The sequence below is a fragment of a genome, unplaced genomic scaffold, assembly GCF_019419815.1.
Source record: "Pyrus x bretschneideri cultivar Hongxiangsu unplaced genomic scaffold, Pyrus_bretschneideri_v1 Contig100, whole genome shotgun sequence".
NCBI lineage: Eukaryota > Viridiplantae > Streptophyta > Magnoliopsida > Rosales > Rosaceae > Pyrus > Pyrus x bretschneideri.
Window position 1 is genome coordinate 881,845 of NW_025999392.1, and position 27,892 is coordinate 909,736.

General features: G+C 37.6%; 1 protein-coding gene across 1 annotated transcript; it reads right to left on the minus strand.

Annotated features, from left to right (window-relative positions):
- Positions 1–17,114: 17,114 nt before the first annotated feature.
- On the minus strand, positions 17,115–18,928 carry LOC125470415. The gene is made up of 3 exons (XM_048569391.1): positions 18,259–18,928; positions 17,690–17,811; positions 17,115–17,471 (listed from the first exon to the last, which is right to left on the minus strand). The coding sequence occupies exons 1-3, from the start codon at positions 18,670–18,672 to the stop codon at positions 17,318–17,320; spliced, it is 690 nt and encodes a 229-aa protein (XP_048425348.1). The 5' UTR covers positions 18,673–18,928; the 3' UTR covers positions 17,115–17,317.
- Between the last annotated feature and the right edge of the window lie 8,964 nt (positions 18,929–27,892).

Genomic DNA, 27,892 nt, shown 5'->3' on the forward strand with positions numbered 1-27,892 from the left:
CAAATGGTACTTTACCATTTCCTTGAGTATATATCATATATATACACTCAGTGTAGTCATAAGGATTTTCATTCTTATTTCTTTCGAATTAAGAGGTGTAACTCTATGACATAGTCATAAAGTTCAAACCATTCAACTAAGACGATTTATAAATCCTTCTCGACTACCTTGGAGCTTGTGGTGTAGGAACTAGGTTGTTATTTTGTTGATCATATCAAACAAATATTGCTTATTAGCACACAACCCCAAATCTTAACATGTTTAAGATTTGTCTTTCTTTCCAACTACATCTTATGGAGTTATGAAAATTTTGGAAGATCTTCTAATTGACAATCATATTGTTTTTAGAAGTATATATATCCTATATATGGGTAATAGATAACATCCAACGAACTAAATTTTATTCAAGTTCGTTCTTCTCCTAATGGAGAAATTCATTATCTTATGATGCTATTTTCCTTGATATCTTTCAAGGAAACTCATCTAAAGTGTTATCTTTCCTTGGATCAAATCCAAGGAGGTAAATACTTTAGACATCTTACTCATCAATTCACATTTCTTGAATTCTTTAAAACCTTTTGCAAAGTATTCGGACTTGTGTTTATTCAAAATAAACTATAGTCCAACTGAGAGTGATCTTCGGTGAATGTCATACAACATGAGTAGTATTATGTTATGGATAAGAGCCACTAACATCTAAGTGAATTAATCTCAACAACTTTGTGATTCTTTCTTCTTTCCAAAAAGAATAAAGATTCGAACATTTCGCCTCTATACAATTTTAACAAGAAGGCATTGGATCCGGATCTAACGATCCAAAGCATCCATCTATTACCAACTCGTAATTTATGTTTTAGAGGTTTCACAACTCAGTTGGGATTAGTCACTCCCTTGCAACCTTTTGGGTTTTAAGCATCATCGTATTCTAAACAGTTAAACTACCACATCATCTCTACTATAGAGACAACCAATTAAATTACAATAATCTAATTATTGATTAATAAAGAACAATGTTTTGTCAAACAAAACATTTATCCATCTCTACTATAGTGACGGATTTAAGTTCCTTAAAATTGGAATGTAAAGACAATCTTTAGTATTTTCCAATTTCTTTGGTAGTTCATATGAGGAAGTAAGTACAATCCGCTTTCGCAGAGATCTATGTTTTATTCACTTTCCGAATGTGAAGTACTTTCTCTTCTCTCATTAATCTTCTACTTTTTATTAGCACACTTTTACAACAATTGTAAAACATAGTTACTAATACAGAATCATGCATTCAAGTAGAAGAACCAACTGTTATGAACTTTTCAAGAACATTTTACAACACCTTCAAAAGGTGTGTTCTTGACACTTGCAAGACATTTCTTGCAAATACCCCTTCCAATGTCCATCCTTTCATAAGGAAAGTTTGTTCCCTTGGAGTTATTTTGCCTTCTTCATTTGACTTCTCCTTTGACTACAATAGTCATGGTCCCTAAACTCCCACTATCTCTCTTGAAACTTATTTCAATTGTGTTATACACATCAAATAATTTTGGAGAGTGTGTGGTTATTGTTCACTATATAGTTTACAATAAACTTAGTGAACCATTAGGATAGGGACACAAAGGTGAAGTCCTTGCCTAATTTCCGTCTCGTTAAGTGGTTTAACACTTCAACACTCAATGATTCAAAATCATCATAAGTCCATATAAATGGACTATTTTTGTCAACCAACCATTATGTTCTTAACATAATAACAAACTTTCAAGAGTTGTTCAAGGCAACTCTCATTTCTTCATACAACAATTTGTAAGTGAAGAATCATGGCACATAAAGTGTCCATGCCCTTGTGCTTACTTCTCAAGTTCCTTGTTCGTGTAACAAAGAGACAAGCACTAGAGTTTGCATTGTCCTCTTCATGGTAGACTTATCTAACATGTTCTTCCAATGATACATTATCAATAGGAAGATTGTGAGGATGAGACTACTTAGTTACATCTACAAGCCATTAAAGACAATCTATGGGATTGTAGAACTAAGTCCGGAAATTAAAGCATTCGGCTTTTCTTTGTCAAGTTTTGGATAGCGTTTGCAAATATATTGGTAAACAAATACATAACGAATATAAATTGATTGATTTTAAGCCATTTGATTCGGGTCTTTAAATCAAATAGCACCACCCACTATTTTTGGCAAATTCCATATCCCTCATCGGAATTCGAGAGTTTTGTTGAACTCTTAGCAGGGTATGGGAGACTCACCATTACCAAGCCCACCTCAGAATTATATCATTTTGGTTAGCAAAAATAATGATGAGAGAATAACACTTTAGTCATTTACAACTCTTGTAATTACCCATCTAGTTTGGCCTCTAGAGAATGAATGCGTCAGAATTATATCATGTTGGCACCATTGCACTTAGTTAAGTTATTCCCACCATGCTTAGTTTATGTAGAGGTTCAAGCACAACCTCAGAATTATATCATGTTGGTCATACTCGTTGTCTACACTCACCTCATCATATGTTTATGGACTCCTCCTGGATGTAAGCACATACTTTGTACTTCCCCATTATAGGGTGAAGCCGGTGCATGAGTCACAAACGATTGGAGCCCACCACGGTGGAAGGCCTACGAAGAGATATTCAAAGCATCTCTCGCTTATCAACTTAATAATGGTTTGTTGAGGCTTTTAGGTCTCATCACATATAAACATACATTTTAATCCAATTAAAACATTTTGGTCCTATTACAACTATTGGTCCATATGATTGATTTAGTAGTATATAATACTCCCACTAAGCTTTTAAAACGGTTTTTAAAGCAAGAGTATATGATACTACTAACATAAGGTTTGCATTCATTGATGGACTATATAGTTGCCTTAGGGCCTTAGGATGACTATGAACCTTTGATTCGATTCAACACGAGCCTAGTGTTGAATCTCGGTCTAGGGATGGAGATTGATTTTAGTTACGCGTTTAATCACATTAAGGCGTGTTGTCTTAGGGCGTTGGACCCAACTACTCCAATTTCATGCATATCGAATAAAACAAGAAAGGAGTACTTCAAAGTAAATAAGAGCTTATGCTCTTTTACAACAATTGATCAAATCAAATTACTTTAAAGTAAAGAAGAGCTTATGCTCTTTTTCAACAATTGATCATATCAAATTACAACCAAAAATTAATCTACACATTCCCATGGTTCAAACAAATTTGAAACGGCCTTTCACATAGCTCAATTATTGTAGGCTTAGGTTCATAATCACCCTTTCTTTAATTAATTAACGCTTTAACTAATTAAACTTGAATGCAACATTTTCATTTGGTTTTTGTATCCATAGAATTGATTTAAATGGAGCTAAATGAAATGAAAATCCAATTCTCATTTAAAGAGACAAAACAATTTTGTTCTCTACCTAATTTGGGCCAAAATGCTATGACCTCAACTTGTTTGGGCCATAGTGCAATTAACCTCAACTTTTGGGCTATTTTGCAAAAACTTAAACTTTTGGGGTCACTTTGTAAAAACACAAAAGTCCACTACTTCATGTAATTACAACTAGAACCCAAAAATTTCCACAAAAGCTAAAACTTCATTAAAGGAGCAAAACAATTTGTCCTTTTAGTGATTTTGGACCTTTACGTAAAAACGTAAACTTTTGGGTCAAAATGCAAATACACAAAAGTATCAAAACTTTATATAATTTCACAAAAGCCCCACAAGGACCCTAATTGAGTAGGGTGGCCGGTTTTGAAGCAAAGTAATAAAAAAAAATTTCAAAGTTTTTGTAAGTGGGGTGTGTGTAATGGAATAAATCATTACACACCTACCCACTAAAATTTCTTTAATTTTTCAAAACAAATATCTAAGATATTTAAACATAAGAAATATTTCAAAACAAAAACTTTAAGAAATAAATCAAAACTTTGAATCAAAACACCAAACCTTTTGTTCTTGGCAAGAACATATCAAGAACAATGAAGAACATTCATGAAAACCCATAAGAGCTCCATGAACATTCTTCACCCAAAAACATACCAAAACCACTCAAACTTAAGGGAAATAACATACAACCATACTAGGGTACATAGGGGTTCCAAAAGTCACTTTAAAACACTTTTAACAAGTCAAACAAGAACCCAAAAATCCACCCTTTGGATTTGGCCGAATTTCCCCAAAAACATGGCACCAAATTTTAGCTCCAAAATTCATGCTCATATGAACTACATCTACAACATTTGAGATGGCAAATTTTCTAACAAAATTTACATTCAAAGAAGCAAGAATAAAGCTTGTAACAATTACAACATTCAAATCACAAACTATGAACTACAAAACCCAAAAGGATTCACCAACTACTAGACTTAGGCTCTTGATACCACTTGAAGGAAGATTTGTGAAAAACAAGTTCATTTGAGCAACATCAACAACATGCAATTAACAATTAAAAGGCGGAATCATGTTTATATGCACTCAAAAACAAAACTTAACCCATGAACTTCAAAGCCTAGTAGATAGGTGAACCAAGACTCAACTCAAAACAAAGTGAGTTGAGAAATCAATACCTTTGTAGATTCCTCTTTGCATAAGCAAAGGCTAATCACCCAAAGAGAGGGCCTTCATTCCTTGCATCTTAGAACCATGGATTTGGATGGATGAAAAGGTTTCTCCAAGTTCCCAAAATTGAGAACCTCTAAGTCTCCACACCAAGGCATAATGAAGAAGAAATGAGTGACCTTGAGGAAGTAAGATTGCTAGATGTTTTCCTCAAGGGTGGCCGAAATTTTAGAGAGAAAGGAGAGCTTGTGTTCTCATCCTTTCCCCAAAAATAACCCTTAATGAATTTTGGCTATTAAGTCATACTTATTCCTTAATTCATTTGAGTGGCAAACTTGTAAATAAGTCCAAAACCACTCCTTCTCTAACATGGCCGGCCTAAGGGGATTTATTGGGCTATTTGGGCCTTTGTGAATCATTATTCATTAAGTTGTCATACAACTTAAGTCAATGGACTTGACGTTCGAAGCCCATTGGGCCTTAAGGTCCAAAACTATCCCGAGGTCTTTTAACGAACTTATTCGTTTGATTAATTAACATATTAATTAATCCTTGCCATAAATAATTAAACCATTTAATTATTCTTACTCATCTCCGTTGAATCTTCAATCTCTACCTTACACGGTGTATGATCCATTAGGTTCCTTTTAGCGAGGCAGTGGGCGATTCAAACTCTTTCAAATCGATTGTGAATTGAAACTTACTTTCAATTCTCCCTTTAGTGTTTATACACGTTTAGGGCTTCCACAAACCATGGTTGACGCCTAGCAGCATGTCATGGTTACCCAAGCTAATCAGAAGAGGTGAAGAACCTATTCAGTTTTAGGATTACAAATGCAATACGGTCTTTCTCTAATACAATACTCTTGACCACATTGTTTGGTTTGATAGTTTATTCATGTCTACTATCCAATGTGAATCTTGTACTTATATGATTACCTTGAATGTGATCTGGAACGCATTCCAACATCTCATTCATACTCTGGCCAGAGATTCTAAATCATATCATAGAGTATTCTCCCTCAAACAGTTTGAAGGTTAGAGATCCCTTGTTGCGAATTCACTTGCCTCCATGGCTAAGTGGCTTAACCCCGACGATGCCGTGGACACCCTGATAGAGTGACTTTGACATAATCAAAGATCAAGTACCTAACCACAAGACAGCTGTGATGCCTCAGGTCAAAGGACTACTTTGCATTATCCCAACCATGAGTTCTCATGTGACATGAATATGAGAACTCCTTGTTGATCGTGTTCAGTGAACTCATTCTCTATTGAGCACCTACATGCTTGTCTTGGTGTCACTCACACCAATGACTCAAGACTAGTCACTCTCCCTGAGAGAAGACACAGCACGTACTGATCTTAACGGACTGTCAATGCCCAATTGGCAATCCTATGATCAGGAACGTTTAGGATGTGTCTACGAAAGAATGGTCTCATGAATCTAACTTCTTTAGATCGCATTCTCCCAATCACATATTCCTTGGACTTATCGTTTAAGCATATAACATTTATATGAGACGGCTCAAACAATAATGTTTGCCCTTAATATTAAACTAGATTAGTTTAACATGTGAAATGTCCATAAAGTATCATCATATGATTGGTTTTAGGGCACATTTCCAACAGTTTAACTTTCAACAAATTTATGTATATATGTCTTCACCAATTTAATTTAGCAAGAGATTATTAAAAAACTGAGATCACTTTTGGGTAGCTGAAAAATTTGGAATGTTCTCTTCTACCAAATCTACAAGAATTTTGCTCAAAAAATTGCATTGTCAAAGCCTCGTGCTTAGACACTTTAGACATCAACTATTGCTCGATTAAGGTTAGGATTTCTCTTGATGGATTATTCCTAAGTGATTCAGAACCTGAAACACCACAATTAACAAAGGCAGGGAAGAAGACGAAGATGCATCGGAAAAATAAGAAGCAGAAAAATAAGAGCACGATGCAATTGCTCATTTATTATATGACTTGTTTATGTTTTGCTGTTGTATGTTTGCCTGCTTGAATTGCTGGTTTGTATTTTTGCTTTCCCTATTACATTTTAAGTATTTTTAATTGATTAAATTTTGATTTTATTGAATTCATATGCTTTTATTGATTCAATTTATTTTCTTGTGTGAAACGTGATACAAGCTTTGAAGATGGAAAGCCGAAATTGAAGAAAGAACTTTTTGCATCAAACCAGTTTTCCAATATCATCACACAATTAGGTTCTTCGAAAACAACGATTTTTATCTCAATATTTTTGCAGCCCTAATAGTATGAACATTCACAATAATGCATGACCCACCTTTACGTTTTTCAAATTTTAGATTCTACATAAATTGTGTATGCATTATACTCATAATTTTAAATTATGTGAATTGATATTGCATGAAATTATATATAGATCAACATTAAACTATATATGCATATAATTGAATTGAATAAAACTTAGAAAAAAATTAGGGTTTCGAGACCCTAACCAGCAAGCCGCAGGCTTTGAGCTGCGCCACTATGTGAGACATAGAGCTGTGATGCACTGGAGCACATCTTTTCTGTGCTGAGATCCTAAGAAAATGATGCCATATGGCGTCATCTCCAACCAAGAAAACCTAACCTCACCGGAAGCCAAGCCCACGACTTTGCCATTTTTTTTTTGGATATCATAACCTGCAGTCGTGTCTTTTTTGGGGTTTGCACTGTCATCTTCGACGATGTCCCTTGAATTTTCCGTTGAAATTCATCGAAATAAAAAATTTCCCAAATCGAATCCCCTCGGTTATACCTTTTCCCGACGTTAAGGATTCTTCTCTATCATTAAGACTGGTTTTTTGATGAACCACCATGCATTGCACCTCACTCCTGAGGTTTCCTGACCAAGACTCTGTTGCCAAAAACGCCGGCTTTGGTTATTTTCCCCTGTGAACCCACCCAGCATGGTTGGGATTTTTGATTGGACCGAACTTATGGCCCTTTGGGCCTAGATCACCTTGTCCTGTAGTAGGGCTTGCATTCGAGGCCCGCTGCCCCTCGCTCAGCCCACACGACACCAGCCTAATTAAGCTTTGGTGTTCCCATGTCCACATTGCGGGGGAACCCACTCCACGTGGCTGTTGAGGATTCCTTGCAATGCAGCATACTGGATCCTAATGAAGCACACTGGATCTTAGCTTCTGTGGAGTGTGATGGTGCATCCATGATACACAGGATAATGCCCTGTTTAGGCCTTGCCATTTGGGCTTGTCAGGCTATATTTATGCACATGAGCCTGGCCTTTCCCACCCAATTTTTTGTGCTCGGACCTCCTAACTTTTACGATTCCATTTTTTTTTTATATATAAAAAATAAAACCCTGTGGGCTTTGGTCCATTTTGTAGTTCTTTTTTTGGATATCATGACCTACAGTCATGTCCTTTTTGGGGTTTGCACCGTAAAATCTTCGACGATGTCCCCTGAATTTCCCGTTGAAATTCATCGAAATCAAAAATTTCCAGAATCGAATCCCCTCGGTTGTACCTTTTCTCAACGTTGAGGATTCTTCTCCATCATTGAAACCGGTTCTTCGATGAACCGCCATGAAACGCACCTCACTCCTAAGGTTTCCTGGCCAAGACTCTGTTGCCAAAAACGCTAGCCCTGGTTATTTTCCCTGGTGAACCCACCCAGCATGGTTGAGATTTTTTATTGGACTGAACTTATGGCCCTTTGGGCCTAGATCACCTCGGCCTGTAGTAGGGTTTGCACTCGCGGCCCGCTGCACCTCGTTCAACCCACATGAGACCAGCCTAATTAGGCTCTGGTGTTCCCATGTACACGTTGCGGGGGAACCCAGTCCATGTGGCTGTTGACGATTCCTTGCAATGCAGCACTTTGGATCCCAATACAACACACTGGATCTTAGCCTTTGGGATGGTTCATCCATGATACATAGGATAACGCCTTGTTTGGGCCTTGGCATCTGGGCTTGCGTCTGCAGCCCATATATGTGCACATGAGCCTGGCCTTTCCCACCCAATTTTTTGGGCTTGGACCTCCTAACGTTCACGATTCCATTTTTTTTATATATATATAAAAAAAAACCCTGTGGGCTTTGGTCCATTTTGCCGTTCTTTTGCTAGATATCATGACCTACAGTCGTGTCCCTTTTGGGGTTTGCACCGTCATCTTCGACGATGTCCCTTGAATTTCCTGTTGAAATTCATCGAAATAAAAAATTTCCCTAATCGAATCCCCTAGGTTGTACCTTTTCCTGACGTCGAGGATTCTTCTCTGTCATTGAGACCGGTTCTTCGATGAACCACTATGCATCGCACCTCACTCCTGAGGTTTCCTGACCAAGACTCTGTTGCCAAAAACGCCAGCTCTGGTTATTTTCCTCGGTGAACCCACCCAGCATGGCTGAGATTTTTGATTAGATCGAACTTATGGCCTTCTGGGCCTAGATCACCTCAGCCTGTAGTAAGGCTTGCACTTGCGGCCCGCTGCCCCTCTCTCAGCTCACACGACACCAACCTAATTAGGCTCTGGTGTTCCCATGTCCACGTTGTGGGGGAACCCAGTCCACATGGCTGTTGACAATTCCATGCAATGTAGCACACTGGATCTTAGCCTATGTGATGGTGCATCCATGATGCATAGGATAACGCCCTATTTAGGCCTTGCCATCTGGGCTTGCGTCTGCAGCCCATATCTGTGCACATGAGCCTGGCCTTTCCCACCCAATTTTTTGGGCTTGGACCTCTTAACTTTCACGATTCCATTTAAAAAAAAGAAAAAGAAAAAAAGAAAAGAACCCTGTGGTCTTGGGCCATTAATTTTGATAGTCTAAACGTTTTTAGGCTTTATTGGGTTTATATTTTTCTCCTAATTCGTCTCATTGGCCGGAAGACCAATAATTAATTAAATCAATATCATAAGCCCTGATGACCGACATGCATTTATTTGTTACATATTTTTGTCTTGTATAAATTGTGTTTGTTTGCAGGTATTATGAACCTGAAGTTCATGCTTCTAAACCCGAAGTTTTGGAAAAGTGTCATAGAAACCTGAAGTTTTTTAACGCGCAACACTCATGTTGAGACCCAAAGTTCTCTGTGCTTAAATCAGTTTAAACCAAACCATGTCTTAGACCGTGAATGTTATAACTTTGATGTTTATGGAAATTTTATTTCCTAAAACACCAATCACATTCTTGTTTCTGCCATTCAATGTAATGTTGAACCGTAACAAGTTTGATTTAACTGATTTGGAAGTTTTGAACAAGAAACTATTTTATGTGGATACACAACGTGACACCCCGCTTGACTATGACTCGTTGCGAAATCATTGTAGACAGTTATGGTGTGGAAGAGCTGAATAAGCCTCCGACATGATCTTCATTCGAAGACTTATGCCTGTAGCATATCAAATGGAAGTACCTCACTGCCGAGGATTCCATAACTCTTTGACTTGCTATGGACCATTTCAAATCATGCAAAGATGAATTATTACCCGAAGCAAAACATAATTGAAACCCTTTTACGTTCATGAATAGGTACAATTCTGAACTTTATATTCGATCGAATTTTGATTGGAAAAAAATCTTTCTCGTATTTCTATATCTAAATTGCTCCTAAAGTAGCAGTATAGAGAGTGGAAGTTTACCGAATTCTTGGATTTGATTACCACCACACTCATGAGAGAAAGGTACCGCAACAATTCGGCTGAGTTGCTACCGAACAGAGCCCTCCAATTTTGGCTGGAGCCTACCGAACCTAAGTTTGGGTCTGTCTCTCTCTTTTCATACAATCTAATTTTGAGTTTGTTTTACAACCCATGGTAGAATTTGGGTTTGCCAAAAGGTGGTATCATGCCTGAAGCATGATCCTTGGCACCTAAGACCTAAAAACTTTAAGAATACAGGATAGTATTCAGGAACCTTAACCCTGCAAAATCTAACTCCATTTTGACGGAATAAATCATTGATTATGCACTTTTCTGTGCTTTTACCAATGTTGTTGAGAAGTACCATTCCCATAGTCAATATGTGAGACTAATTTTTCTCCACTTAACACATTTGGACAGCGAAATTTGACATGGAAGGCCGTATTGGCCGAACCCCCTTGTATATTTGGTTTACTTTTGATAGGAGCATATTTAGGCTACTTAGCTAGCTATTCTTGTGCATTTGTGCTATTATTTCTTAGTTAATGTCGTATTTCAACTCATTTTCGTATGTTTGTAGGTCCAAAGGGTTAAAGTACGAAGAAAGTGCATTTTGGCATTTTGGAGCAATTTTGGGCACTAAATGGATAGCTTGTATATGGGCCAACATGGATGGACGAATTTGGAGTTCAAAAGGCTAGAAATCTGATGAGAAGATGAAGGAATTAAACTCAAGACAAAGTGGATAAGGAATTAGCTCAATAGAGGAAGCATTATCCAAAACCTTATCCAACATTATCCAAAACCTTATCTTATTTTATCCTATCCTAACCTTATCATGCCTTAAACCTAGTTGCAAGGGGACCTAAATAGATATTTCTAAAACCTATTTCTTGAAGCATTCTCTTCTAGAAGTCCCAAATCAGCCACAAAGCACATTATTTCTAGAAACCCTACAAAGGTGGCGCCTATTCCCTTCTAGAAGGCCTTACCTTGCCTTGCAAGCCATTCCCTCCTTCCCTCTAATATGTGCCGCACCCTCTAGGCCCTATCCCTGATTGATTCTGATTTTTAGGGCCTCATTCCTTGTGGATTTGGGTTACACAAATCCTTGTATGAAACTAATTGGGCCAAACCCCTTCCTAAGTGGATTTAATCACCTATTGTCGAACCCTAAGGCCCTAATCCATTAAATCTGCTAAGTGTAACCCTAATCTAATTAACCCTAGGACTATATAAACATATTTTCAACCACAAATTCGTACCACCCCCTTATGCTATTCAGAAACTTGTTTCCACAACCCCTAGCCTCCATTCTTCATCATTCATTCACTCCATACACTTCCATACACAACCTGCTGCACTCTACCACCATAATCAACCATTATTCATCATCCTAAATAAGAACACACTATTCAAAACCCCTAAAACCCCCAAAACCACCACCCACACCTTATGCTGCAGCAAGGAAGAAGAAGGGAAGCCCTAGCCGTGCATGCCATTCAACTTGGAATTGCTGAAACGTTTTAGGTGTAATCTTTCTTGTGTTTTTCAATGTTTAATTTCAAGAATCTTTGCTTTGCGAGTATGAGGAACTAATCCCCTTTTGGCTAGGGGGAATTTCGAAACCATGGCTATATTTGCATTATGATTTGATTACTTCCAGTTGTGATTTCATGAATGGTGAGTTCAATTTACGTATCTATTTGAATTAAAACTTGTTTGTGTATGTGGGTTGAGAGTGCACACTTAATTTTCATGCATAAATCTGATGCTAGGATATAAGGAAACTTCACCTAATCGTTGGGAACTTATATTCATAAGTAGTAAAGGTTGTTAGTCACAATCATGTTAAGTAAATTCTTGGCATAAGTATCATGCGCTTTCATAGTTACGAATGCCTCGTCAACACTTATGATTTTCATAGAATTTAATGATCTTTGATTGTTTCTCTATTATGCGCTTTCATGCAGAGAACTTTTGAGGAATAATTTGATTGCAATGCGCTAATTCCATTCAATTCAATGACCTAAGGAAAATCTGAGAGTTAATTTAAGCGTACCTAATTAACTTGGGGTGTTGAGGTTCATGATTCATTGAATAAGCAACTGGAGATTGTTTTGTATGCAAGTATACCATGTGTGGAGAAAGACCTCCTAGCTAGCCTACCATCCATTTAATTCCACCAATTTCGTGCAAATCTGCCTAGTTTAATTTCTTGCTTTGTTTGTTTTATTTTCATCCAAAACCAAATCCCCATTTATTCTAGAGTGTCTAACTAGTTAGAATATGTTTTAGATTGTGTTTTCAAGAGTTTTGCGTCAAGTTAGAACCAAATTTTGTCCAATTTTGTGTTTAGAGTCAAATCTACCCAGTTTGTGTTTTTTAGGCAGTTTTGAGTGTTTTCAGCTTATTTTGAGTCTTGTGAACTTGTTTTGAGTCTTTTAAGTTGAGTTAAGTGTTTAAAAGCTTTGTTTTATCTATTTGAGTCAGTTTAAAGTGTTTAGCAATCCCTCCTAATCCCCGGTTTAAGAACGATCCCTACTTACTTATATACTACAATTGCCTCTTAATTTGTATGTTAAGTTAATTTTCGCATCAACTTTGTGAATAATTTATTTTGTTCTTGGATTTAAGATTGGTGTTTGGATGTCATGATTATTCTTGAATATGAGTTAATTAACAAAAATTACCACATGTGACTAATACAATTAACTTATGCTTAGGTATGTTTTGTGGGGAAGTTAGCAGTCTGGTTCTATGCTAACTTCATACCAAATCATCCCCTTACAACCTTTCAGGCTTATCCAACCTAATTATGGGGGCATTGCACTGCCCTATATTGGCCAATGGTACTAATTTTACCATAAAGGGAAGCCTCATACTTACTTCGTTCTGGAAGAACGACTTTTTGAGCTTTAAGGATATTTGAGAGCATTATTATCATATTGAAACCAATGTTGAAAATGAAGTAAAATTCATTTGCATGTTACCATATTGCACTTCTTACAAATAAAGCCAGAAGCGTATTCTAGAGAAGATGGAATGCTTAACGAGTGGATTACACTCATTTAGGCCCATTATATGACCAATTAGCCAGAGATGGAATTTTTGCTATGGATATACGTTTGGGATATCTAGGATGATCCGTGATGAGCCGTTATGGGCATCCTCTTACTAGAAGTAAAGACATCATACCTAGAAGCATATCATGCCTTAGCACCCTCCATTTTTCTACAAAAGAGTCAAGGGGACATTTGTGGACTGATTCAACCACCTTGCGGACTATGGACTGATTCAACCACCCTGCGGACCATTTAGATACCTTATGATATTGGTTGATGCTTCTACATGTTGGTCACACTTGTGGTTGTTGTCCACAAGTTGCCTTCTACACACTGGTGGCTTAGATAAACAAGCTCAAGGCTCACCACCCTGATTATCTGATAAAATCTATTCGATTGGATAAGTTGAAGAATTTACATTGAATACTTTCGATGGATTTTGCATGTCGGTTGGGTTTTGAAGTTGAACATCTAGTACTCCATGTTCATACCTAGAACGACCTAGCAAAAGCATTCATTAAATGCCTACAAATGATTGCACGATCGATTGGTCATACGTACCAAGTTCTCGATCTCCGTTTGGGGCCATGCAATATTGCAAGCAACCATGTTGGTCTACCTAAGGCCCGTCATGACCCAACCTTATAAAGCGTGTGTTAATTGGTTACCAGATACGAACCCGACATATTGCATTTGCGCGTCTTTGGTTGTGAGGTCTATGTGCCATTTGTGTCGCCCTTACGAACAAATAAAATGGGTCCTCAGAGAAGGATGGAAATCTACGTTTATGATTCTCCTTCTAATATTCGTTACTTAGAACCTTTTTGACAGGCGATCTTTTTACCACTCGTTTTGCGGATTGTCACTTTTATGAGACAACCTTCATGCAGTTAGTGGGAGATAAGAACGTCAACGTTCCTAAAGAACGATGCGAATTATCGTGGACGTCCCCATTATGTCTCATCTCAATCCCAGTCTAGATTGTCAAAGTATAACCAGACGCTTCCTCCAATCTAGCAAAAGTGACGAGATCACATATACCATCTGCAAATGTGCCTGCAAAGATTAATGTACCAAATGTATGAGGGACTTTTGTCCCCGAAAGTAGGAACGCCATTACTGTGGTCGACCCTCGTACATTGGTGGCTAGCCAATCAATCTGTCATACGCCAGAAGCATGGTAGATCACTCGGTTCAAGGATTCACTTTCCCAAAAGTGGAGGAACGTGGCACAAACGAATATGCCCCTCGATCGCTGGTCTCAATCCTTTCCATCTCATGAGATTAAATCCAGATTACTCCTGAGACTTGAAGTTCTTAATCCAGTGTACTAGTTTGGATGAGATATGAAATTGGAATGAGATTATCATAAATGATGTTTCATTTATATGGTAATTACCGACATAAATGAAAAGTGACAATAATGAACCGCATTCCGTTGATTAGTGTCAACGTAGAACTGATTGGTCAACTAGAAGATTTAATTGATGACAAATGAGATGAATGAAATAGTGCAATATGACGCCTTATGGCGCAAGGTTTCTCTCATGAACCATGTAATTGATTGTAGAATTACAAACATGGTTGTAGCATCTCTAGGATCCTGATACAAAACCTACATGGAGTTTTCAAAGGACTTACATGTACTGATTCAAATAGTTCTAGAACGCAAGAACATCCTCTCGGTTCTCAAAAGGCTTTCACTTTGCAGATGCAGAACTATCTGGACGGATGTGGTATACATGTCTAAGTGAATATTTGATCAATTAGGGATATATTCCCTTGCATGTACAAAATCCGAAATTGCTAGAGTTAGAAAACTAACTCGAACCTAAAGTCGGATTTTAACATGAATGATCTTGGGAAAACTCGACATTACCTTGACCTGAAGTTTCGAGCTAGTTCTAATGGTATTCTGGTCCACCAGTCAAACTAGACCCAGAAGGTGTTACGTCCGAGTATGCCTTGATTGTCTATATGCTAGATGTAATTGAGACCTTTACGGAAGATATGGAGCATAAGGTTCCATATTGGAACGTGAGGCAACCATATCTAAGTACATTGGCGTTTGTTGTACTTAGCTCAGTGCACTAGATCAGACATCTTATGTGTTGATAATCTTTTGGCATAAAGCAGCACTGTGCCTACACGCCACTATCAAATTTGGTGTTAAAGACATTTTTCTGTTACTACGAATTTGGGCTTATCTGTCCCTATGCATCTTAGAATAGATCACACCTCCTTGATCTTCGGAATGATGCCTACCTTGTGGGATTAGCTGAATCAGATCATCTATCTGACCGCACAAGGTACGTTCCCGAATGTTTATGTCTTTACCATTAAGGAACACCGCAATATCTTGGAGGTTAACCAGATAGACCTTTAGTTGTGAAACCTTTGAATCATTCCAAGACTTATTGTATCTCATCATGTGAAAGATATGGTCGAGAACTCTTGTTAAGCATATTCGAACTTCGTACGATTTTCATCCATCGTTAAGTCCCAACAACGATCCATGAAGACACCGCCGTATGTATTGATCAGATCATGATACATCCCAACAAGTAAACACCAAGTATATTGTGTCTATATCAGCATGAGCATTAGAAGATTGAAGTTAAGCAGTCCGATCTTAGACAAACTTGTCGACCTCTACACGATGTCACTGCCGAAGTCTACCTTCCAAAAGCTTGTTCGAGGAATTGGTTTGCGTAACTTTCTCATTTGCGATGCTTGTAGTTTCATTTGGAAGTAATGTCAAACTCAGGGGAGTATCCAAAAGTATACTCACTTGACCTTAGTGTACTCTTTTTCCTTATGCTTAGGAGCATTTTTTCCACTAGGTTTTTGCTACCTGACTAGGTTTTGACGAGACACTCCTCTTGGGTTGGTCATACCCTTGTGTACGTTCTACTTGCGTCCTGAGGACGTATAGTTTTGACTTAGTGCAACTTCTCACTTTTCTTCTTTGACTATGGGCTTTTGTCCCATTTTGGGTTTTGTCATAGCTAAGTTTTGTGAGTCTTACCACCCATGCATTCTTCCGTTTGTTTTGAGACTTGCATTTGTTACTTGTGCCGACTATGCGAGACGGCTTCATCAACTGCTTCTACATTTGCTTGAAGATTTGATGTGCCATCTACTTTTGTTTTTAACTTTTGTTTTAATATTTAAAAAATATTAAATAAATTTTTTTTAGTTTTTAATAATATTTTAATAATTCTTTTTAATAAAAAGTGGGCCTTGAATCAAGCTACGTCAGCATTTAACTGAGAAATTAACGCCAAGTTAATGGAAGGTATAATATTGGCACAAATTCGTAAGATGAGGTATGACATTGTTAATTTTAAAAGATGAGATATAAAAGTGTCGTGACACTAATAGTTGAGATAGTTTTTTGTACTTTACCCTGTGTTCTAATACATATTGTGATTGTGTAAATCCTAAGTAGAGATAAATTAGGAATTCTTTAGGATCTAGAAGATCTTTTCTAATAGATTTTGTATTACTTGAAGAGCAAGTTTCCTTCTTCCTTATTACAATAAATAAAGGTTTTTTTCCTTATTACTATAAATAAAGTCAGAAGAACTTGGGAATTAATAGACAATTTCTCAAGTCTATTCTCCACCCTCTTTCTCTCCATGCCACACCCCTCAATTAAAAAGAATGGTAAAATATTATATTTAAGACTTGTCACGTGACGAGTTTTAATTGAATTGTCGTGCCATTCAACAAAATTCAGTAACAAGCCAAACCCCACACAAATTTTTCTAGCAATATGTTGTTAGCTAAACATTAATAGACTTTAGATCTCGTTGAAATGTAAGATAAAAAGCTTTTTAAATAATTAATTTGATTGCCGTTAACTCAGAAATGGAGATTGAATGCAATTGCACTTGATGAAGTCTCAGTACACCATCGTCAACTCTTACCCTAATTTCACTTACTTAATAGTTAATACAGAGAGAAAGATGATCTAGTTAGTAAATAGTTAGATGGAGATAATTACAAAGCTAATCTACAATCTTAATTACTTATTAGGCACTAATCCTTAATCCTTTCTTATTAAGCCAAGAGCCAGAAATCCTTCTGCCATCTGGTGTTGATAAGGTAGCCACTCACTCCTTTGCTCTGCTTCCTCACTCCAATTGTCAAACACTCTGCATTGTTTATGCAATGCTCCACGAACAACTCTCTGCTGCTGCTGCTTCCAAATAAGCTGCATAAATCAAAATTTGCAATCTCTCAGAATTCCGAAAAATCAAACCGCACGACAATGATTTGGTTTGATTCAGTTTCACTCGGCGGTTTTAGATAAAACCTAATAATAATCCGAGATACGTTACACAGTAATCAGTTTTTGAGTAAAACCGATCCAAACCAGACCTTGCACTAATCCGGGTTTTTGCAAGAAGGGATTAGTGAAATAGAACCCACCAGCTGATGAGGGGAGATGGCTTCTTCTGACCAAGCACTAGCACTGAAACCTCAAGCTTCTTGACCTGGCTTATAACTGTGGCCAGTCTTGGACCTTGGATCACAAGAGCTTCCACTTCCACCTAAATATTATTTTGTCACAAAAATAATAAACAAATAATTAATAATATAAACACATGACTAAATAAATGTTGAGCGACACAACAGAAATCATGTCCCCTCTCTTTTTTTCTGGGAAAAATAAGGGCAAAAGCAACTGAAAAGCCCGTCACTCTTCCCTTCTCGCACTGAAAAGAAAAAGAAAAAGATAATTTTGAGAGTGAAATTGCCACTGGAAAAAGCAAAATATTAAGAAAGCAATTTAGCCTTTTCATCTAGCTAGCTCTTGGGATCCATCAAACACAACGAAAACACTCTCAGCCTCTTCTAGTAGGATCTATCAAACAAAGCAAAATATAAGAAAACAATTTAGCTTTTCCATTAAGCTAGCTCTCTTTTACTTCTCTTATTCGAGCGATATTCTAATATAATTTAAAATCTAAACTACGAGAAAGACGACTGGAATGTACCTCAGGCTTGCAAGCCTTGCAGAGGGAGCTAAGGGAGTTGGCAAGGCATGGTGAGGAGGAAAAGTCGTGGCAAGAAGGGATGATGTGGAGGAGAGTGAGCAAATCACCCCTGTTGGCAACATGAGTGAGGGCCCACATCATGGCATGCTTGGAATGTGATGAGTCATCCACCACCACCATCACTCTCTTCCTCGTTTCAAATCCACCGCCGCCACCACCATTGTTGTTGCCATACATGCTTTGCAGCCCTTCCATATGCTGAAAGCTTCCTCCTTTTCCCTCAGACCGCCCAACTCCGCCACTGAAAGACTTGTTATTTCCACCACCACCCCCACCCCTACCCCACCTCCTTGATTTTGATTTCCAAGCCTCCCTTCCACTTAACTCCCTCAAACATGCGCTTGGTTTTGGCATTTTCTCTCACCCTTTTGCCAAAGTGTGCTGAAATGCTAAGTCAAAGTTTGGAGAGAGAGAGAAAGAGAGAGATTATGTGAGTACGTGGAGAGAGTATGTGCGGTTGGTTGAGAGTTTCTGGGTTATTATAATGAGAGAAAACGAGGGTGAGGAGAGAGAGAGAGAGACAGAGAGAGGGGAACGGTGTTAAAATCTGATGATGCAAAGACATGATTTTTTTTATGTTTGTGCAAGTAAAGTGTCACGGGGATGACTGGTTGGTTGTGACTTTACTCTGCAGAGATTTAAAACAATCACCAGAGTTTTGTTCTTTTTAGATATTTGATGATGGAAGGCAGGATCTTTGTACCATCTCTGCGGAAAAATATTATTCAGATTCTACTGCCCTATTTTCTTCTCTCTTATCATGATCTGCATGTTATGATGAATAAAGTGGATTAGATCTTCGGAATCTGTATGTTATGATGAATGAAGCGGATTAGATCTTTCGAAAGGGATTATTTTCGGATATCTTCCTTCAAAACTACTAATCAAGTAATTTGGACTTTTAAAATTTGATTCAACGGAAAAAAAATAAAGAAATTAGTAAAATTTTTTAAAAATTATAATAATTTTTTACTATTGGATCAAATTTCAATAGTTTGAATTACTTGATCCGTGGGTTTTGAAGGAATATATCCGGAAATGATCTTTTTTCTAGATTTTCTTTTTATAACAGCATTATTCTACATTATTTTAACTAAAACCGGGAAACTTACTTGCAACAGAATAGATTGTATCTCATTGCAACAATTTTTTAGTGCATATAAGCATTGAGTGTCGGACACATCTTTGATTTGGATTTCATCCAGCAGTTCTCGACCACCGAGTTTAAACAATTGGATCAAAATCTACCATTAAATATGCGTTGGCACTTAGTGCATACTAAAGAAAAACCAATTCTACCATGATTAAAGAGATGAGAGAGGATCCTTGCCGGATCCTCCAATCACATTAATTTATTGTGCATCGTGCGGCTAATTTTCGTTAGGTACTGTTTAGATTCAATTTTAAATGAAAAAAATTTACAATGATTTCTAACCGCACGATCAGTGACGAAGACATGAACAATCGGGAGGAGGGGCGAAATTTAAAAGCGTAAAAGGTTAAAAAAATATAGACAACCAAATCATTTTAATAGTAGACAATATTAATTTCGTTCATAATCTATCAATACAAGTAAATTTCAATTATTATCAACGAAGTTTCATGTCATGAAAACGCGGTAGTACCTATATAAAAAATTCGAGGTCACCATAAGACCGAGGTCTTGAAGATCAAACATGGTATAGTACCCATGTAAAAAAATCACAATGATTAGTCATTAATTATATATCTTTAGGCATGACACCGCAACCATCTTGTAATGCATTGTTACCTTCCACTGAATTTCTTTACCAAAAAAATTTCACTTTCAATTGACACTCTAACCCCTAATATAGAAAATATATTCTGAATGATTTATAACATAAAAGCTTATATTTTTACAACGTTTATGCTTGGTGTACAAGTAAGAATCTCATCCTATATAGATACAATCAGAATCAAATTACAATATTAATTCATATTCTTAGGAGTTACAGTTGATTTTGAGAGGACTCCTTTTGTAACACCCAAGTCTTTCACCCATATTTTATAGGATAGTCAATTTTCATCGAAAACCTTTGCCACTTAGCGTAGAAAATTACAAATGAAATATAAAATTTCATATTTTCTCATGGTTTAAATAAAAATGATGTCTTGTAAATTTCTATTTGATTTTACGTTAACCTTTTTATATTTATTTTCTTATAGTTTTCTTTCTAGATGAGACCAGAATAAAAAATTGATTATCTTCTTTCAAAATACAAATCGTGGGTTGCTTGAATTTCATTAGATGGTCCCCACAATCCCACACCTCAATTTCTAATTGGCACCACACTTCCCACAAACCGCACTGTTTTATTTATTTTTTTTAAACCCCAAGTCCAATCGGCGTCGTTTGGTTTGGGTATTTTAAGAAAAAATGAAAACGCAGATTCCGTAAAGTCGAGAACCAAACCAGCAGCGCAGCACCGCATCACACAATCAGAACCAAACCCATCCCAGATTTCGGCAGCCTGGATGCTTAAAACAAAAAAACAAAACAGCTCTGCTGTGCAGCAGCAGTGGGCCGAACTAGTTGGTCTTTCTGTAAGGGGAGGGGTTGAACCAGCGCTCCAGTTGTATTTTCCGCCAAAGGGAGTGGCAGCTGCAACTTCTTGCCCTTATGTAGCTTCGCTACTGCGCACAATATACGATAAACGGATATAATTTGAGGATCCAAGATTCTCATTCTAAAGATATGACAAAAGAGAAGTGCAATAAAACATACAGTCGCTTACATTTATTTATTTATTTTTTTTTGTTTTTTGTTTTTTTTTTTAAGTTCTATTGCAACCAATAAATAGTCCAAGTGATGTCTCTGTTTCAATGAATAATTTGACAGGTATTTAAAAAGTTCATTGATCATCTAATAAATATTTGTCATGTGACGTCTCTAATTACTTGAGAGTATCTGTTTGGGCCCAAAATTACACAATCAGCCCGAGCGATCGATGCCGTTGAGTGAGTGAAGTTCTAACCGTTAAATAACTTAACCAGGATAATTTTTGGTTATTATTAGGGAATAATATTGTGATTTCTTTAGTCATGATAATATCCCTTAATAATATGTTAAATTATTCAGACTTGGTTTGATCTTAAAATCTAGCTGGTTTGATTTGTATTCCAAGGCCTTACAAATTTTCTTCCATGCGCGATGCATATGCGTGTGGGTGAGGGACTTTACATGCAATTCATGCTTGCGTGGAGTGATCAACACAAAGACACTTAAAAGGGATTAGCATGTTCTGCATGGATGAAGTTGGAACTTGACCAAGCAAAGAGTTGGTGATGATTATCATCGAAAAGTGGTAATCATGGTGCCGTTTGAAATGAGGTATAAGTTGAAATGACATGGTCTCTCTTGGGCATGCGAAAGATAGAGGTGGAAAGAATAAAATAATATTCTTTTGTTTTCCTATATGGTCAAAACAACAATATACATTGAATGTTGCTAATAATCTAGTCAAAACAAGATTGCATCAGGATAAATCTTTGAAAGCCGAATTTGATGGAAGGTCAGGTTCTTAAGATGACAGCAGGTTTTGATTGATGTGATAAGGTGTGGGATTAGCAACAGATAATGACTCAGAGTCACAGTGCAATTGGGATTGGTTTCCACGACTTGAGCATACCGGTCTCTATAAATACCAGAGTCGCATACAACATTAAGGACCTGCAATTCAACACACAACTGCATGCACAAAACCTCTCAAACATCTTGAGATTTTTTATTTTCTTTTTCCCGCCGACACATCTTCAGTTTGGATAAACAGCATTGTGAAGGCAACCGACGAATACCTTCAGTTTGGATAAACATCACTGTTGCCGTAGAATCAACCGACCGAGGAGCACCTTCAGTTTGGGTAAACAACATTGCATCGAGGCCGACTGGTTACTTGTCCAAGTCTCGGTCGAGAAGGGTTTCTGAATCTTTATTGACAAGGGTCATCTTATTAGCCTTTCGGCGAAGTAAGGTGTTACGAGTTACGACATTCGATGTATTGAACGCTGAGTGATTTTATAATTGGATACTCACAAGTGAGTTTTAGAGTTCGGCATTCTGATGGCCGAACCACATTCACCATCAAGACATACATCACCTTTGAATACTTGTGTCCATATAGTCTGGTGTCGATTCGACATGCTTATACTCTCACGAATATAATCACCGTGACCAAATCCGACGCCGACGATTCGTGAACTTCGCAGAACTAGCAGCCTTGTCTTCAGGCTCAAGAACCAGAAGGCCAAGATTTGTTCCTTCCTCGGCCGTAGTAGCAGGATAAAGAAGTCAGCAATGCACTCAACGCAACATCAACAAATTTTACTCCTCGGCTGACGAGTTGGCACACCCCGCATTCAACTGAAAGACGTAGTTAGCTTATTAGTTACTCAGCCTACGCGCCACGTAGACTTTGTAATTTTTAGGGTCAACATTTTGGCACCTTTGGTGGGACCCAGTGCTAAAACTAAGAAGTTCATATGATATATCAAGATTCCAATCTAGTTTAACGTAGCCGATTGTACGAGTGCCTAGAGGAATTGAAAAACACAATGAGGAACGAAAAAGATGTTTGGAAGTGGAAAAAATTCTTCGTGGTCATATAGAGATTCAAAAGTCATTCGCTTACATGTTGAGAATAAAAGCTCTTGTTACCCTGCAAGAGCAATGGATAAATGAAGACAGGGCTCAATTTAATACCTGGCTAGATGGAAAATATTTTTCTTACGTTTTCGACTACAAATCGATTCCATTTGAGGAATGGTTGGTTGAAAAGACCTGGGGGCAATTTTCCGCTCCGGCCGTAATCAGACATCGGCCTTAGAAAATTGTTACTTTGGCCGAAGAACAAAGGCCACCTATTTTTTCGATCGAGGCTGAAAGTGTGGTAGGCCTAGAAGAAAATGTTCAAGTTTCTGAGCCAAAAATTGACTCAGAAAATAATTCGTTAGAAAAGTGTTCCAATGACAAACAAGACCAATTCATGGTTTCAGTTGAACAAACCACGCCAATCGATATGATTATTGGCGATAAAGCAGATATGGAGCAATCCCGTTCGGCTCAGTTGTTCGGGTTAAAAGCCGAAACTAGTGAAATTATTATGCCTGGGGAGCATAATAATTGTCCAACACATTCGGCGGTCAAAAATGAAAAATATTCCACTGAGTCAAAAATATTTGGAGAAAATTCTTTTCTCGGCCTAGAGCGAAATCAATTTGAGAATTTTGATGTAAAAAGATCTCGGCTCAGAATAAAACATTGTCGGCCTCCTCCACTTTATGGTTCGGCCACTTTTATTTTCGTTTGCTAAAATATATTTATATATATATATAAATTATTTTCTTACCCATTCGGCCTCTTAACCGATGCTTTAGAAAATAAAGGGGGCATAAGTGGTATAGTTGGCGATTGAGAAATGGGTATGCTCAGTTTTAAAATTTAGTGCATTCGCAGAGGAAAATGTCGCAAGGCACCATCGGTTTTTGGAATTAGCCGAGTGGGACAAAAAGAAAGAATTGACGTTTGTAATCGACCAATAAGCCAAGCCAAGATCGGTGGAATCGGTCACTCGATCGACATCATCCCAGTTTTGACAAAGGTTTGGCATCCTTCATGGGGTAGAGCATGCATGGTTGGAATGCATATGGTAAATATATATTGTTATGCATGGCTTGGTAGGGGAGAATCATCAAGGATGCATGGTTGCAGAAGCCTGCTCAATTAAGTTCTACATGCGGTTCAAGCTTATGCATGAGTGTTCCCAAATTCAAATTTGGCCGAATCAATTTGGCTGAGCTCGGTTAAAATTCAAGCAGGTTCTAATCATCTATACTGCCATGGACCTATTCAGTAGGCCAAACCGTGGGTTTTATGCATGTACCTCGAGATTGTTAGGACTGTTGTTTCGGCCTTGGAGCAATTTAGACCAAGAGGTGGGTCATTGAATTTATATCATTACCGATGCATCCTCACTGAAGACACCCAGGTAACTCTTGGTTAACTTTTTATCTGGGTCGAAGAAACTTCCAAATGACTCCGGCCTGCTTCCACCAAGCCTCAGTCGAGAAATAATATATATTGAAGAGATGAAGAATAATGGTGACTCAGTCAAAGAATACGTTTATGGCCATGGAAGTTCAGTTTTTCCATTCGGCCAGCAGACACATTTGGGAGCATTTAGTCACCTGATTGAGACAAAAGGAGCAAAAAGCTACATTATGAATGGCAGGTTATTAATGAGAACCAGGTTGGGAGCCCACAATGAGGTTGAAGGTACCAGACTAATGAGGAATCATGATTGCTTTCAAGTTGTCAGAATACCATTGGAAAGACAACTTTGTTTTTTTAGGCCGAGCTCAGCCAACTCGTCGAGGTATATTTTCCAAGTTATGCGACTAACTTTTGAGAGACAGGAAACAGGGCCCAAATTTTGAACAACATGCTGCCGAGTGAAATTTTATTCGGCGGTAGATGCTCATTTTTCCTTGACCATATATTTCTCGATGTCACTTGGAAGTACTTAGCGATCAGGGAACGTACGATTATTGGTTCTAATTTTTTCAAACTAACGGTCGTGAAGTGCACATGAGAGTTCTTTGCTTTACCGAATCACTTCATTTTTGGCAATATGGGGGGTTGGTTGACTGCACTAATTTCCTTAACCATTTGGCTTACGAGCCGAAGCTCAAGGAAATTGGGGGGCAATGTTTGGGCCCAAAATTATACAATCAGCTCGAGCGATCGATGTCGTTGAGTGAGTGAAGTTCTAATCGTTAGATGACTTAATCAGAATAATTTTTGTTATTATTAGGGAATAATATTGTGATTTTTTTAGTCATGATAATATCCCTTAATAATATGTTAAATTATTCTGACTTGGTTTGATCTTAAAATCTAGTTGGTTTGATTTGTATTCCAAGGCCTTACAAATTTTCTTCCATGCGTGATGCATATGCGTGTGGGTGAGGGACTTTACATGCAATTCATGTTTGCGTGGAGTGATCAGCACAAAGACACTTAAAAGGGATTAGCATGTTCTGCATGGATGAAGTTGGAACTTGACCAAGCCAAGAGTTGGTGATGATTATCATCGAAAAGTGGTAATCATGGTGCCGTCTGAAATGAGGTATAAGTTGAAATGGACATGGTCTCTCTTGGGGTATGCGAAAGATAGAGGTGGAAAGAATAAAATAATATTCTTTTGTTTTCCTATATGGTCAAAACAACAATATACATTGAATGTTGCCAATAATCTAGTCAAAACAAGATTGCATCAGGATAAATCTTTGAAAGCCGAATTTGATGGAAGGTCAGGTTCTCAAGATGACAGCAGGTTTTGATTGATGTGATAAGGTGTGGGGTTAGCAACAGATAAAGACTTAGAATCACAGTGTAATTGGGATTGGTTTCCACGACTTGAGCATACCGGTCTCTATAAATACCAGAGTCGCAGACATCATTAAGGACCTGCAATTCAACACACAACTGCATGCACAAAACCTCTCAAACATCTTGAGATTTTTTATTTTCTTTTTCCCACCGACACATCTTCAGTTTAGATAAACAGCACTGTGAAGGCAACCGGCGAACACCTTCAGTTTGGATAAACAGCACTGTTGTCGTACAATCAGCTGACCGAGGAACACCTTTAGTTTGGATAAACAGCACTGCGGCGAGGCCGACTGGTTACCTATCCAAGTCTCGGTCGAGAAGGGTTTCTGAATCTTTATTGACAGAGGTCATCTTATTAGCCTTCTCGGCGAAGTAAGGTGTTACGAGTTACGACATTCGACGCATTAAACGCCGAGTGATTTTATGATTGGATACTCACAAGTGAGTTTCAGAGTTCGGCATTCTGACGGCTGAACCACATTCACTATCAAGGCATACATTACCTTTGAATACTTGTGTCCATATAGTCTAGTGTCGATTAGACGTGCTTATACTATCACGAATATAATCACCGTGACCGAATCCGACGCCGACGATTCGTGAACTTCGCAGAACTAGCAGCCTTGTCTTCAGGCTCGAGAACCAGAAGGCCAAGATTTGTTCCTTCCTAGGCCGCAGTCGCAGGATAAAGAAGTCAGCAATGCACTCAACACAACATCAACAAGTTTTACTCCTCAACCGAGCTCGACCGACGAGTTGGCACGCCCTGCATTCAACCGAAGGACGTAGCTAGCTTATTAGTTACTCGGCCTGCGCGCCACGTAGGCTTTGTAATTTTTAGGGTCAACAGTATCTCTCAGCTTCATTAAATGGGTAGGGTTAAGGAACTAACTATATATGTTAAGGAAACTAACAACAGATCTATCGTACATATTATGTCATGCAGAGGTTGCAGAGGTTGCATATGGTATACACTACTGGTCCAAGTTTAGAATAGACTTGTCCAGGCCCTTGAATTGTGTTTTTAGCACCATTTTCTTGTGTTTACTTTTTATGTGATCTTTCGTAGGGTTTCGGCGTTCCTGGATGATGCCTAAACAACCTTCATATGAATTATATATATATTTTAAGCTTACGTACTTATTACAAATGAGAGAGATGAAGTGAAATATACACGTGGGTGTGGCATGGTAACTATTTTAAGGGAATGAGGATCTTGTCCGGATCCTCTTTGTGAGAATTCAGGGAATCTTTTAATTGTGTTCATTCGTCGTAAATTGTGTGGTCAGTTTTCATCAGGTACTATTTGTATTCAATTTTAAATATAAAAGATAAATAGATTTTTGACCGCATGATATACGATGAATGAACATGATTGGAGAATCTCCAGGATCTTCACAAAGAGGATCCGAAAATGATCCTTATTCATATTAAGGGAGCATTTTTGCTTATCACTATAAATTATGGTGTATGCTCATAACCATATTTATTGCCGTTAGATGAGTTTAAATTTTGAGATTCGTGTAGTGAATAGGTACAAATCTTAAAACTTAAACTCATCTAAAGGTTATAAATAGGGTGGTGAACATTACCACCACTTGAAGGTAGTGAACAAAAATACACTTCTATTTTAATGAGTACAAGAGACTAGTACTAGTCCACTGGACATATTTAAGGCCATCTCCAATCAAGGGGGCAATGTTTAGCCCCTGTCCAGATTATAACCCTACAAGAAATTATTTTTTAATGAAGAGTGTCAGTCCATATTTATATACCATCTCCAACAGAATGGGGTTAGTTTTAGCCCCCTCAATAATTTATTATTTTAAGTTTGTTCTTTAATTTTATTGGTTAATTGAATTAAACTACTATATTAAAGTAATTTTTTTGGACATATTTTGAGTGCCACTTGTCGCTAAATGAATAAACTTCCAGATTTCTTATTCTTTAGTTAAAGATGTGGCCGTTTGAAAAAATATTGAAAAATTTAAATTTAAATTATTGGAAGATATAAGAGAGTGGTGTTTATGAAAATGTGTAATGTTTTAGGAGACGTCATTATTTAGAAGAATATTTTACATAGAATAAGTTTATAATTACTATGACGCTGATTTAATAAAATAATGTCATGTTTTTTGTGACGACCCGTCCCAATTTATTATA

Coding starts and splice junctions, on each gene's coding strand:
- LOC125470415 (XM_048569391.1), bottom strand. CDS start 18,672: ATGCCAAAACCAAGCGCATGTTTGAGGGAGTTAAGTGGAAGGGAGGCT. Junction 17,812..18,258: donor GCAAGGCTTGCAAGCCTGAG/GTACATTCCAGT, acceptor AATAATATTTAG/GTGGAAGTGGAAGCTCTTGT. Junction 17,472..17,689: donor CCATCTCCCCTCATCAGCTG/GTGGGTTCTATT, acceptor TGATTTATGCAG/CTTATTTGGAAGCAGCAGCA.